This window comes from Sinohyriopsis cumingii, unplaced genomic scaffold (genome assembly GCF_028554795.1).
Source record: "Sinohyriopsis cumingii isolate HCF-2022 unplaced genomic scaffold, ASM2855479v2 utg002126l, whole genome shotgun sequence".
Taxonomy (NCBI): Eukaryota; Metazoa; Mollusca; class Bivalvia; order Unionida; family Unionidae; genus Sinohyriopsis; species Sinohyriopsis cumingii.
Window position 1 is genome coordinate 90,560 of NW_028316134.1, and position 13,422 is coordinate 103,981.

Here is a 13,422-nt window from a genome sequence, read left to right on the forward strand (position 1 = left end):
GTGTTTACTGTAACGCAACTGACCTTTCTAAAATCACACTGATTTCATTTTTGTCTGACATATTTTGAGCAAACATCATTTTGGAAATTTTCACATCTGATTTGTTCCAGACTTGTTTTGTCATATCTGGTATTTTGTTTTGAGTACCCTGTAGCTATTAGCTTGAGAGTGTGACTTTATGTATTTGTATATTAGACCACATTTTCTTTTATAAAAAGCCTACATACTGACCCAGCTGTTGTCAAGCATGTTACAAGAATTACAGAGTTTATTTTACTTGGTCTTATATTTTCCTTTCTTTTTCATATGTAAACCAAATCCATGTAGAATCCCGTAAGTGTTGTCCAGATTATTTTCTCATGTATTGTTATACACCATCTTCTCTTTTGCTGTTACCATAATTATTTTTCCAAGTTAATCAGATTGTCCACAGAAGCTATCAACAGTAACCTCAACTTGGCTAACATAAAGTTTGCTGACTTGTTTTGATACATAGCCTTTTTATGCCCCACTGCAAATGTGGAAGTGTTTCTTTTTTTCCTTCAGCCTACTTGCTTTGGCATGATATAACCTGCAATATGTTGCAGTACCATAAACACTAAAACCAAACTAAACCATCTTTGTTCTTTCATCCATCCATCCTTCCATCTGTCCATTATTATTGGTTACATGGTCATTTGTTAAGCACAACACAATTTTTTCAAAACTAGGTTAATATGGCCTTTCATACTAATGGGACTGGTTTAATTTTGCGTTCACAAAGATTCTTGTGCATTTTTGACAGCAGTATAACTTTTTATGGACATGTGTTGGTGAATACAACAGGTCAGTGTGACATAGCTTTAATGTAATATTGAGTATGGTCAAGTTTTTTGTTCAGCACATTTGCTCGGTTGACCAAAAGGTAAAGCACATTCATTTGTGGATGTGTCTTGGTTTGTATAACACTGTCCTGTAAAATGTTGTCACAGTCATGTATTTTTTGTATTGTCATTCATATATTTTTACAGTTTAAGTCACTTTGGTGGGTGATACACGTATATTTTAACATTAGATGGCAGGGTGTTTGTGTTTTGCACACATCATCCATCCATCTGTTAGCACATGTTTGTTATCACTACTCATCCAAAACTACATGGAGGATTGACATGAAACTTTACATGCATACATTCATCCCAAAGTCAATTTGGTGCTAAATGAAAATGGTGCTGCTCAGACATCCATTTATGGCCACTACAGCCATCATCCTGAAAATTTTATTGCTACATCTGCTGAATGGAAAGTCTTATCGACATGGGATTATCACCAAAAGACTTCTTATGCTTAAGTTAGTCCTGAGTGAAAAAGATTCTAATCAGACATCCATTATGGCCACCACAGTAGTGATCCTAAAATCTTGTTATCTCTATATCTGCTGAATGGAAAGTCATGTCGACATGGGATTTTCAGGATTTCACCAAAAAGACTTTTTATAGTATCGATCTGGTCCCAAATTAAAAGTTTGCCCCACAACCTCAAATTTGGTTGCCACAATGAACATAATGAAAATCTCACTAATTCTCTTGAATGGATGGTATATTGAAATGGATTATCATCAGAAGTCTTAAACACTGCCAGTTTTGTTCCAAATAAAATGGTTCTGATCTTGCATTCAGTATGGCTGCCACAGCAGCTAATGTGAAAATCTTGTCACTTAAGAATATCAGAGATGGTTTCAGAACTCAGTAGTTAAAAGAAAGAAACGGTCTTGTGTTAAATTCGTTGAAATTCTTTTTGTTATATATCAGCTAACTTCTACTCTACATCAGACTTTTTTATCATCATTTGTAAGAATAGGGCCAGCGACAGGCAGCTGGCTAATAAGCAGTTTTAGTTGATTTGGGTATCTGATTATCATCCTCCAGCTCTTTAATGAAAAAATGGAGATGATGTGATACTGCCTGTCGTAACATGCATGTGTCAATGCATTATGCCTCGCAACAAACTTCTACACTGCTTGAGATAGAAACTTGAAACCTTGTTATATGGTTGTGGTTAAAGTGTTGATGTGCTTAACAGTTTTAGAATTGTTATCCATTAGTTGGGGATGGAAGCAAGTGGTAATTGTTTATGTTACATCAGTATAATTGTATATATTATTGTCACAGAACTGTCCTTAATGCCACTAAGGATAGACATTTGAAACCTTGGAATGTGACTGTTGTGATCTATATATTTGTATAATAGTCTTAGAAGTTTGATCCAGCCCCAGGAGATGGGGTTGTGACCTTGGGATTATAACTTTAAACTATTGAGAACACCATCTTATATCTAAATATATGCTTACATGTACTTGGCCTGTGAAAGCAAGTTCAGATATATAGCTGAAAGTTTCATTGGGCACGAGTTGGTGGACAGACAGACAGTGGGGTAGCACAGGGATATTTGTTGTACAAACACTAAAATATTATTTCCTACAACTAGATATGGCATGCAAATGCCACTACAAATTGGCCTAAATACAAAACTTAATTGATTGGACAGATGTAATCCATATTTGTGGAAGAACACACAAGAAAGACTTCAATGTGTAGCCTCTTTGAACTGTAGGCTATTTGTCTTGAAAATGCTAAATACTCCTTTTATAAATGGTTCTCTCTGCATGTTTATAATTTCTGTCAGGTCAAAGTTTTTATTAACAATAGTTAACCCTTTGTAATTGGACTATTTTCTTGTTCAGTTTATTGATTTTCACAATGTTTTAAATGTAAACTAAATTAAGAACCTTCATCATGATGTACACTAAATGAACAGAATATATTATAAAAAAGCTGACCCAGTACTTTAAGAATGTTATATTTTGTACCGTTGTCCATGATTTCATATAACTTTTAAGTAATTTGAACACTTTTATGCAGGAATGATTCAGACAATTAAATCTTGGAAACCCCCATTCCTAGAAATGGAATTTTTCTGTGTAAAACATATTTGGGGGAATTTTTAACACATATTTATGCTTTTGAATTAAAGTTGTCTGTTTTAAAGGATAGGAATCTTTGTAGCATTTTTACCAAACAGACACAAGCTAACAATCTGGAATGCAAAAATTATTTAAAACTAAATCCGATTTTCATTTTTTTATTTAAATAAATATGAAGCAGAATGTAATAAAAACATCAGTTGGTTCATTAGATGTAACTGAAGTTGTTTAGCATACACACTTGATACCTTAGGAGGTGAATCTCAGGCTATGTGTTAAATATAAAGCAATTCAGAGCACAGACTACGTGTATCAGCCATTACCAGTGTGTGCTGTGAACTATCCAAACAGCTAGTCAACAACAAGTTTATAATTGTGGATAGAATACATATCTGAAAATGGGGAGTTGTCTGCTCTTGTCAGCTTTAGATAATGTGCCCAATACATACAGGTTCCATGCTGGAGGGTGATTCAGGTGCAATAGTCACCTTCTAGCCTTCTAAACAGGCCCAAAAGGCAAGAGTTCACTTTGCCTTGCATTGATTTCATGACATTACCCCCACCCCATTAGTCAAAGTAAGACCTTGACTTTTGCGTCAATTTTCCCTTCATAGAGAAAGGTGGAAAGATAGAAAAAGTCTTCTTTTTGAGTCAATTTTGGTGTTAATTTGATGATCATAAATATCAGAAATTACATTGCTATGTATGGAATTCGTGCCAAAAATTGAAGAATTTAATTTTTCTTGCCCAATCTGAAGCAAGTTTTTGCTTAGTGGACATATCCAGGACCATTACTAATTAAATTAATCATTTTATACAATATTTCAACATATAAACATATGAAATGACAATGTCTACTATGGCATCTGTTGCTGATTTTTGACTAATCTGTTTTCAAGTTTGTGATTTATGTTCTACATGAAAGGTTTTAACCTTTAGTAATATTTCTTCATCATTTTAATAATCTGACATGAAAATATGCAAATACACTAGTCCAAAGCAACTGTTTTGAACTTTCTGTACTCACTTCACCATGTTTGCCAATTTCATCTATTTGGGCATGATATGTAATTTTGTCCAGGTATTTAGGTTCAGCTTGGACCCTAACTTATCACTGAATGCACTTTGAAGCAATACCAAGCTTTTCTTGTTTTTGTTATCATTATTCCTCCTAAACTACTTGAAGGATTGGTTTGAAATGTCACACATTCATTTCAAGGTCTTGTTGGTCCTAAATGAAAACGATGCTGCATTGACATTCAGTATCATCTTGAAAATCTTATTGTCACTGCTCCTTAAGAATGGATGTTCATATCAACATAAAATTTTCACTAAAAGACTTCTTATGATGTCTAGCGTGTACTGGTTAAAAATGATGCTGATGTGGCATCTGATATGACCACCATCTTAAAAATCTTATCACAATTCTACTTGAACAGAAAGTCACATTCTTATGATATCTAGTTGGTCTTAACTGAAAATGGTGCCACTCTGACATTTAAATCTTATTATTGCAACTCCTCCTGAACGGAATATCACATCTTGATAATAAAACCTCTTCTCTCCAAATGGATAGCAAGACAACATCATGTTTTGAACATGAATTTGATCCTGGATTTTTGGTATTTTTGACATAAATTGAAATTGAATTGAATTGAAATAAGATGAAAGAGCTTCCTTTAAATATTCCTCTTAAAACATCTTCACAAATGCTATAACAGTCAAGGAAACATTTGACATACTTGTGCAAGTGTTTCTGTTGAAATATGCTTTGGATTCGTCTCCATTTTATCTCACCTTCAGCAACGGTATGCCAGTTTTTAATCAAGAACTGTGAAGCTATCATGGACTGCCTTTGATACCTTTATTGCTTGTAACACCTCAGTAATTATCCTACATTAGTCCTTGAACTCTCCAGATTACAATGATAAGGTAATCATTTGACAGCTTGTTTGTACATGATGTGCGTTGTATAACAGTTCCTAATTGGAATACTCGTCTTGAATTTGCTTCTCTCTCTGTCTCCATCTGTTGCCATGCTGCTTGCTAGGTAGGTGGACTTGTCTACTTTATCTGTTGGAGTGTTGTTTATGACATAGGGGTTATTATTTGTTTTCTGATTAATTTTCATCAACTTTGACTTGCTGATGTTCACGTCCAGTCCAAGCTTTTTAGCTGTCTCAGTCAGTCTGGCTGTCATTTCTTGTACATCTGAGGACTTGAAAGCAGGCTGATTTAATCAGTGTTATCCAGATCTTCTAAACATTAGGTGAGGGACCTTCATATACCTCTTCTGTTGTCTGTTATTGTTTCTTTCATAAGCCAATCTGGCACCACAGAAAGAAATGGTGACAGGATAGTCTTGGTTGACCCCTGTTGTTTTACTGAATCTTGGGAGGGGGACCTTGCAGATAACATTCATCATCTTCTCAGGGATTTCATATAAATGGAGATGTTTTTTAAGGATTCACTGTAAAGGCTGTCTATTGTGTTAGCATGGCTCCCTCTTTTTTATTCATTATAATAAGATTGTGTTTTCTATGGTTTTGCAACATTCATTGTCATCAATACTCTGGCTGAGGTTAAGTGTTGATCTTGCATTGTGTTTGACAGGTCTTGCACCAATCTTCATTGTTTTCAATACATATGGCAGGTAAAGTCAAGTCAGATAAGGTTATGTCAGCTAATATTAGATAGCATTTGACTTCAAGTCTTGCTCATACATTGATAATATAAATGTTTTTTATTATTGTTCATTGTTTCCCGATTTTCAGTTTGCAGCTATGTCAGTGCAGAGAGGGGAAAATAGGGCCATAGAAAAAACCCATGGGATACACATCGCATCGGTCTTACTTGTACATATTTTCAGCAAACAGCTTCCTATCTACTGTTTCTTTCATTCTTACTTGTACATATTGTCAGCAAACAGCTGTCCTACCTACTGTTTCTATTCAGACAAGGTCTGGGACCTTGCACTTATAAGGGGAAGAGGAAAGGACCTCCTTCCTCATTTCATGAACATCCTGGATTCTTCAGTATTTCAGGGTGGTGTATGGCCCAGATTTAGATACCTGCTTTCTTCCTTCCTATAGGTGCTCAACTTACCCTCTTTTCAGAGTCCTGGATGCAAACAATTTTTTTGTAAAAAATGTATAAAAATAATTATGTAAAAAAAACCGTACAAAACAGTTGTACGGCCATACACTGATGGAAATGGAAAAAAAATGTACAAATTACAGGTAAACCTGTGGGGTAGACCCTTCGTTTTATACAACAAACCTGAACAATATTATCCCCTTGTACATTTCTCCAGTTCCAGATCAGAGGGCCTGGGCAGTGAATGCCTTCAGCCCGATGTTGGATTTTCTGGCTTGTGCTTCCCACCATTCAGGATGGTTCTGCAAGAGTTCCACAAAGTCTGGACCTCCACTGCTCAACAGCTGACAGATTATCCACCTCCATGCTTGGCTCATCTCAAGTGATATATTTATCCAGGACAAGTTTTTGAGGAAAATGCATTGTTCAGGTCAGGAGATGCTCCACATCCACGGTCTTCAATGCCAAGTGGAGACTCTTTTGCAATTTGTGTAATCGGATTTCTCTCATCCTAACTGTACTGCTATGATAACAGTGGATGATTTTTTTTTCTATTCCTTTTTGAAGAGAATGTTCAGCTTCTACTACTAACGTATGAAAATTTTCAAAACGCATATCCATTGTTTCGTATCCTCCTATTTCCGACCATGTCATGTATTTTGAGCTGCAGAGACTGGTGTATCACTCATAAATGCCAGGGTAGAATCTCTCATTCATGTTGTTTCTTTACTTAACTGATGTGGGTGAAGTTTCTATCAAGAACCTTAACTTTAATTAAGACTGTTTTTCTGCTCTCCTTAACATCTACAAGATAAAGAAGTTGGCTTCAGGCTCTGACTAAAAGATTGTTTATGGTTGAACAGCAGTTGCGAGTCAGTTTCTCTGCCATACCAACCACGTTTTTTTTTTTAATTGTAGAAAACTAGCTTCTCTATATTTAGAGTTCCCTAGTTTCAGTCATTTCTGTGCTTGTTGTTGTTGTTATAGGGTTTAATGCCATTTTTCAGCACAAGATAGGCTATACATGGCAGCCAGTATTAATGGTGGAGGAAGAACCTGGGAAAACCCCGGTAAGATCCACTGACCCACGAGAAGCTACCGGCAAACTTTCTCTCATATCCACATTGGCTGAGCCCGAGACTGGAACCTACCCAGACAGAGGTGAGGTGGCAGTGATCCATGACGGAGAGTGCTTGTAATGATCAAGACTTTTTTTCCCCAGTTCTGTTTTGGCCTCTTTTAGAGAGAGAAGGTAGGATAGCAGCACGATTTTGTTCCTGTAAAGGACTCTCCTGATTTTGCATCATCCACTGTTTCTAGATGGATGGTCCAGACAATCAAGGGGCATATCAGTCCTTTTTCCAAGATCGACCTTTCATTCGTGAAGATCAAAGCCCATGAGGTTTGAGCCATTGCTGCCTTGTGGGACTGGCCAACTTGTTCATAATTGGAGGATGTTGTGAAAGCTACATTTTGGCAGTCACATGCTACCTTCGCTGTTTACACTCAGTCTTTGGCACTCAAGTGCAAAGACATATTTTATTTATGGCCCAAGCAAATACCAAGTAGTGGATTTCCCTACTATAAAGATGAGTTTATCCTTTTTTTATGCCTGTTTTTTTTTAGGCCATCGGCCTCCCTCCACATCAGGAATGTAATAGCATGAGGTAAATGCAAATTCAGTAATGCAGTAGCACGAGGAAACATATTAATGATATTACAGTGTAGCCTATTTGAAGGGGTAAAACTAATTTTAATGATGTAGTACTTACCTGTCACTATTGCCAGATTCCCCTCTCCCATCCCACTCTGATCTCACACAAGTAGTCAGAGTTCCTAAGAAAGAGGAGGCATTTGACATGGGGAACAGATTGGGTTTGTGGTCTTTCTAGTTCTGACCTATTTTTTTCATAGGGATAAGGGAAAATTCTGTTCTTCTTTGAAAAGTTAAGCCAAGCAATAGTGACAGGTCAGTATTACATCATTAAAATTAGTTTTACCACCCAAAAAACTACTAGATTTCCACTCACCCCTTTCAGTTAATGTAGATGAAGTTCTGTTTACAAGGAAGATTCTGTATTATGAAAATGTAAACTTTATCCCTCACTCTTAATATCTTAGGCTGCATCCAGGATCTAAATGTCAGTGCAGTGAACTCATTCTAATGAAAAATGATGCCATATATGATCATCCCACTCACTTGATGCATATAATAAAGTTGCTAGGTAAACCATCAAATGTATGGATGGATGGATGGACTTAATTAGTTGCAAGTTCAGATATTGATCGTTATTGATCGTTATTAAGCACTGTAGATGAGCACTGCCAACTGGTTCGAGTATATAGATAGAAACGATTTATGGAGAATATTGCAGCAGATTATTTCCCCAAAGTTATGCTTTGAGTGAAGAATAAAAGTAATCCATAAAATATCTTTTTAAAATGAAATAGCTATTACTTGCTTTTAAAATTCTTATTTAACTGCAACAACTTGCCAAAAGACAAAGAAGAAAACACCCATCCAAAACAATAATGAAGGTTAAAAATGTATCTGTTGAGTCATCTGTTTAGAGCTTCTGTTTGGTCAGCAGTTTCAACTTTGTTATAAGCCTGAGTTTACTTTTTATTTCCTTCCTTTAGAACATGAAGACAAATTCAAGCTCAGTAAGTTCTCAAGGCCTTTGTCAGTTTGTTTTTCCTGTATATTGCCCTATTAGTTAGTTTTTCCTGTTCTTCTTTTCTTACATGACTCAGATCACACTTCATTCATTAGACACTAATTGCAAACATTACTAATTTCACATACACAGATATTTACATAACTACATGATTATACAAAAACACATGTATACACCAGATTCCAAATTCCAATTAACAAATGAGATCCAATGACCATTTGCAAAGTTGAAATGTCTGACATTTGACATTAGGTATACCTAATTATATTGTGTGTTTGTTTGGTAAATACTTTTTGCAAGTGTGACAACATTATAGACACAAAGCACAAGACAATATAGTTGTGAGACCTTGACACCTGGACTTGCCAGAACCATTTAATTTAAAGAGTGCCTCTGGGTTTGTACCATAGACTTCATACTGTTTAGTACCTTATATACATGCATATAAGATGAGACCATCTGCAAACTACACAGACCCAGATCTGCCCTCATATAATGCACTGGCAGATTTGGATCAGTGCACTTTGTTAGGAGTAATCAGTACAACAAACAACATAGACCCTTCTCTGCAGATGCATTATGATGTGGCAGATCTGGATCTTTATTATTTGCAGTGTGATTCTTAAGTATATGGAAAACATAACAGACTTTTAGAATAAAATATGTGTAGCCTAGGCCCTGAATAAAAAAAAAAAAGACACTAGCATTGACTGCTAACTTTTATTATCATACTCCAAGGCTTGTCTGAGAAGAAAAAAAGATAGTTGTTGTTGTTGTAGTAGTGGTATAATGAAACAAAACATAATTTTATTTGCTTTGACAATTTTGCCTTAACTTATGCACCAGATTAAATCTTTACTGTGAGAAAACCAGCAATATCCATCATCAATCAAGTGTTATGTATTTTCAAGGTAATAAATCTGCTTGTTGTCAGTATATAATTAATTTTTAAAAGCAATATAATGGATTAAAATGCTGTTGTTGGTGAAATTCTGTTGTATAGTTTTCTGGAATAAAAAATAAATAGCTCATCTTGTTTTAGGGCCTAGTGATCTTGTTCTATAGCTAAGAGTCTCCGTTGTCCATGGACTTTACATCAACATCTGCTTGTTGCCACTCCAGCAATGTTTTTGATACAGTTTGAATATAGGTTTAGTGTCATCAGTATCTTTGAGTTCAAATATGAGTGAAATGTGCATTTATTAATGAGATGATCTTCTGATTGGCTGAGCTTGTTACCGTTCTGGAAGCAACATTTCTGATCCAGTCTTGGTCAGATCTGGAATATGGGCATATATCATCGAGCTCATGGATTTTGAATGTGATCCATTGATAATGAGATGATCTTGCATCTGATTGGCTGAGCTTTTTACCATTCTGGAGGCTACATTTCTGATCCAATCTTGGTCAGATCTGGAATATGGGCATATATCATCGAGCTCATGGATTTTGAATGTGATCCATTGATAATAAGATGATCTTGCATCTGATTAGCTGAGTATTACATGAGTTTAATAATGAGCTATATTCACACATATTACTGAGTTGATTATGCATCTGATGAGTTGAACTTGTTACCACTTGAATGAGTTTTTATTTTCTTCTAAATCTAATTTTGCGTAACATTGGTAAATATAAATCTTCAAGATCTCCACTTCAACTTTGAACAAGATCTGCATATATTCAATTCATTACAGTTCTAAAAAAATATTTGCTTCATCATAAGGAATATCTGAGATAAAAGATGCAATTCCAAGCAAAGAATCCCATGGGATTATTTAACTACCTCGCTAAATATATATCGAGTTTATTGATAACATTGATTTTAATAACCTTAGTCCGTGAAAGAGAGAGATCACAGGCACGTACTTGCAGGTCCATATGAGAAGAAAGTAAAGATGGAAGCAATATGTAAGATTGAATGCTTGTGATACTTGCATACCAAATACACGTGCAACACATGTTCCTCAAGAACTATACATGTGTTGACCTTTGCCTTAGACCTATTGTTTATACAGAGACTCTTAGTGGCATATTAAGGGTAAATGGTGCCCAGGGCAATAATGATGGCCCAAAGTGGTTTTTGCACCCAAGTCATCTGGCACCCCCAAGACCTTTGGTGCCTGGGGCATCCACTCCATCCACCCCACTGTTGTTATGCTACTGTGACTACTGAGTACATGCTGTTGTATTGTTTACCAACAGTTGAAACAAATATACCTGTGGTTGGACAGGTGAAATTGATGTTAAAGAATGAACACTAAATATTTTCTATAGAGTTAAAATTTATGTTCATATTAGTATCAGATACAGCTGTCTTTGGTAAAGTACATTCTTTCAGTCAACATGACATACTGCAGAACTGTTTCCGATTGTTTTATTATCAGTTCAGTTACTACTTTGTTAAGAAGTTGGCACGAATATAATAAAACAGTTTGTTGCCATAGAGCATGTAGCATGTGCATTTAGACAGTGTGAAACATGTACAACATGCATTTAGACCAGGTGAAGCGATTAATACATCAGTGTCAAATTACTGAAATTACCTTATTTACTTGCATATAGGTAGAATAATTTAGGAAAAAATAAAAGCCTGGAACAAGGGATGTCAGCTCAACTACAGAACTTGAAATTTTTTAAGCTATAACTGTAAATATTAATGCAGATTACTGAAGACAAGATCACATACATAACCTGAACCTCCAGGACCTACTGTGCTCAGGCTTCCTGCCACAAATTTAAAAAGATTATGACCTTCTCCAAACCATTTCCCAACCAAATATTAAAATTGTTCCGACCTAAGAACAACTCCCAAAGAGAACAGAATCCAAATACATAAATTTGTAATGTCACTGGTTTACGACTAAAACAGTTGTAATAACAAAAATTTGATCTATTGTTACAATGCTACCCGGAATGTATGCTCATTGCAAGAATGTTAACTCTGCCGTTTTTCTTTAAGGGAGGTAAATAATGTTAGCGAACTGGGCTATATGTGTGACTACAAGCAACATTTTCATTAACAAGGCAATGTTTGGTTTGAAACATTGGTGGTAAAATTAATGTTAAAGATCAACACCTGAACAAGCATAATGGCAATCTTAAAAGATGGACTGTGACTTGTCCGCTGGTGCTTGATGGTAGGTTCATAATGCAAGTGATGCCCAGAGTGATCTTGCATGAAAATCATTTCATTGATTACATGAACGATTGAACAGTGTTTTCCACAATGTAGATGAATTCTGTACATATAAAAATTGTCATGCTCTCAAGTAATTATTCATTTTCTAACTTTATAGATAAGTTACAGAAAACATTTTTTTGCAAAGCATGCATATCTTTTCATTTGTATTTTGTCAGTATTGATGCTTTGTTATTCATCCCAGATAAGTTGAAAGAATTTGGACATGTTATTATATCCTTTGTTCTTCCTTATGGTGTATGTATGTATGTTATAAATACTATAACATTCATATGTAATTGCTTGCGGTCATAATTATTATCCTTTGAGTTTATCTTCATTTTGCAAACATTATTATTGCCATGCATCACTGAAATTTATTTTGTTTTAAAAATTTTGTTTTAGCTGTTTACTTGATATAAACTTGTTTCAGTTTTATCTAAAGGATGAATTCAATAAATTTTAATTATGTTACATGAACATCCTGTGCAATGTGATAAACTGGACAGGGGTGGGAGGATATCCAGGAAATATTAAACCTATGTTAAAAATCTAAGTCACGCACACACACACACACATACACACACACACACTCTTCATCCCATAGGGAGAGTTGGGCTTAGTGGCATATTGGCACATTTTATACTTGACCTCTGTGTACATGCATTTATAGAAAGACAAAATATATGTAACAGATTTTGGGTTAGGGCCCATGGGTTATGGTTCATTTCTCTGTGTGTATGGTGGTTGGAGGAGTAGCTGCAGTTTGCTAACACTTCCATTCGCTTCATAGATGTTAATGACAGTTTGATTATGTTATTGTAGGGCAATAACAATTCATTTGGGGACGGAATTAGAGCTGCAATTAGTCTTGCACAGAAAATTGTATGTATATTGTTGAAGATGTTTTGATTTAATGTGGCTGAACCTAGTGAAGTTGGTTTATACTTGCTTGATATTTTTGTTTTCTTGCTAGATGATGTAATGCCGATTAGTTGGCACAACTGGTGGCTACAAAAATAATATCTGCTATGTTGTCTTGTTTTTGCATAAAAGATGAACAAATTGCAAGATACAGCCATTAATGTGTTAAAAGTACTGTTTAAACCAACAAGATCAACAAATTGCAGATTGTATCTTCAAAATTAGTGGAATAAGTTACATGACCTTCAAGATGTCATAGAGAAGATCCTTGTGTTAGCTGAGTTCTAACTCATGTATGTAGCATGCATTTTACTCTGGCAGTAATTACTAATAAGCCATCTGGGTATATTTCTTACTCTTCATTATTTAAATGTTGCACTGTGTTTAACATATTGTATAACTGTATACATTACTGTTTTGTACACCTTTGATGAATAGTTTTTCTAATTTACAAACTTGGAATAATAGTCAGCTGGTTCCTCAGTATCAGAATTTGAAAACCATGCAGTATTATGGGACTGACAGTTTAGACAGAAATAAACTTAGCTGTTTCAAAATGTGGGAGATTGTTATTTTCAAAATGT

General features: G+C 35.2%; 1 protein-coding gene across 11 annotated transcripts in view; it reads left to right on the plus strand.

The window, feature by feature from the left end:
- Nucleotides 1-13,422, plus strand: part of LOC149771073 (phosphatidylinositol-binding clathrin assembly protein LAP-like) — a 157,051-nt gene that overhangs the window by 59,723 nt on the left and 83,906 nt on the right. For 9 of the 11 annotated variants that reach the window (XM_089948848.1, XM_089948855.1, XM_089948852.1 and 6 more), the window contains exon 10: nucleotides 8,696-8,719. The exons of the other annotated variants lie outside the window; for them this stretch is intronic. In XM_089948848.1, the coding sequence (XP_089804974.1) occupies nucleotides 8,696-8,719 (24 nt within the window). The remainder of the gene's footprint in view (nucleotides 1-8,695; nucleotides 8,720-13,422) is intronic. 11 annotated transcript variants of the gene reach the window in all.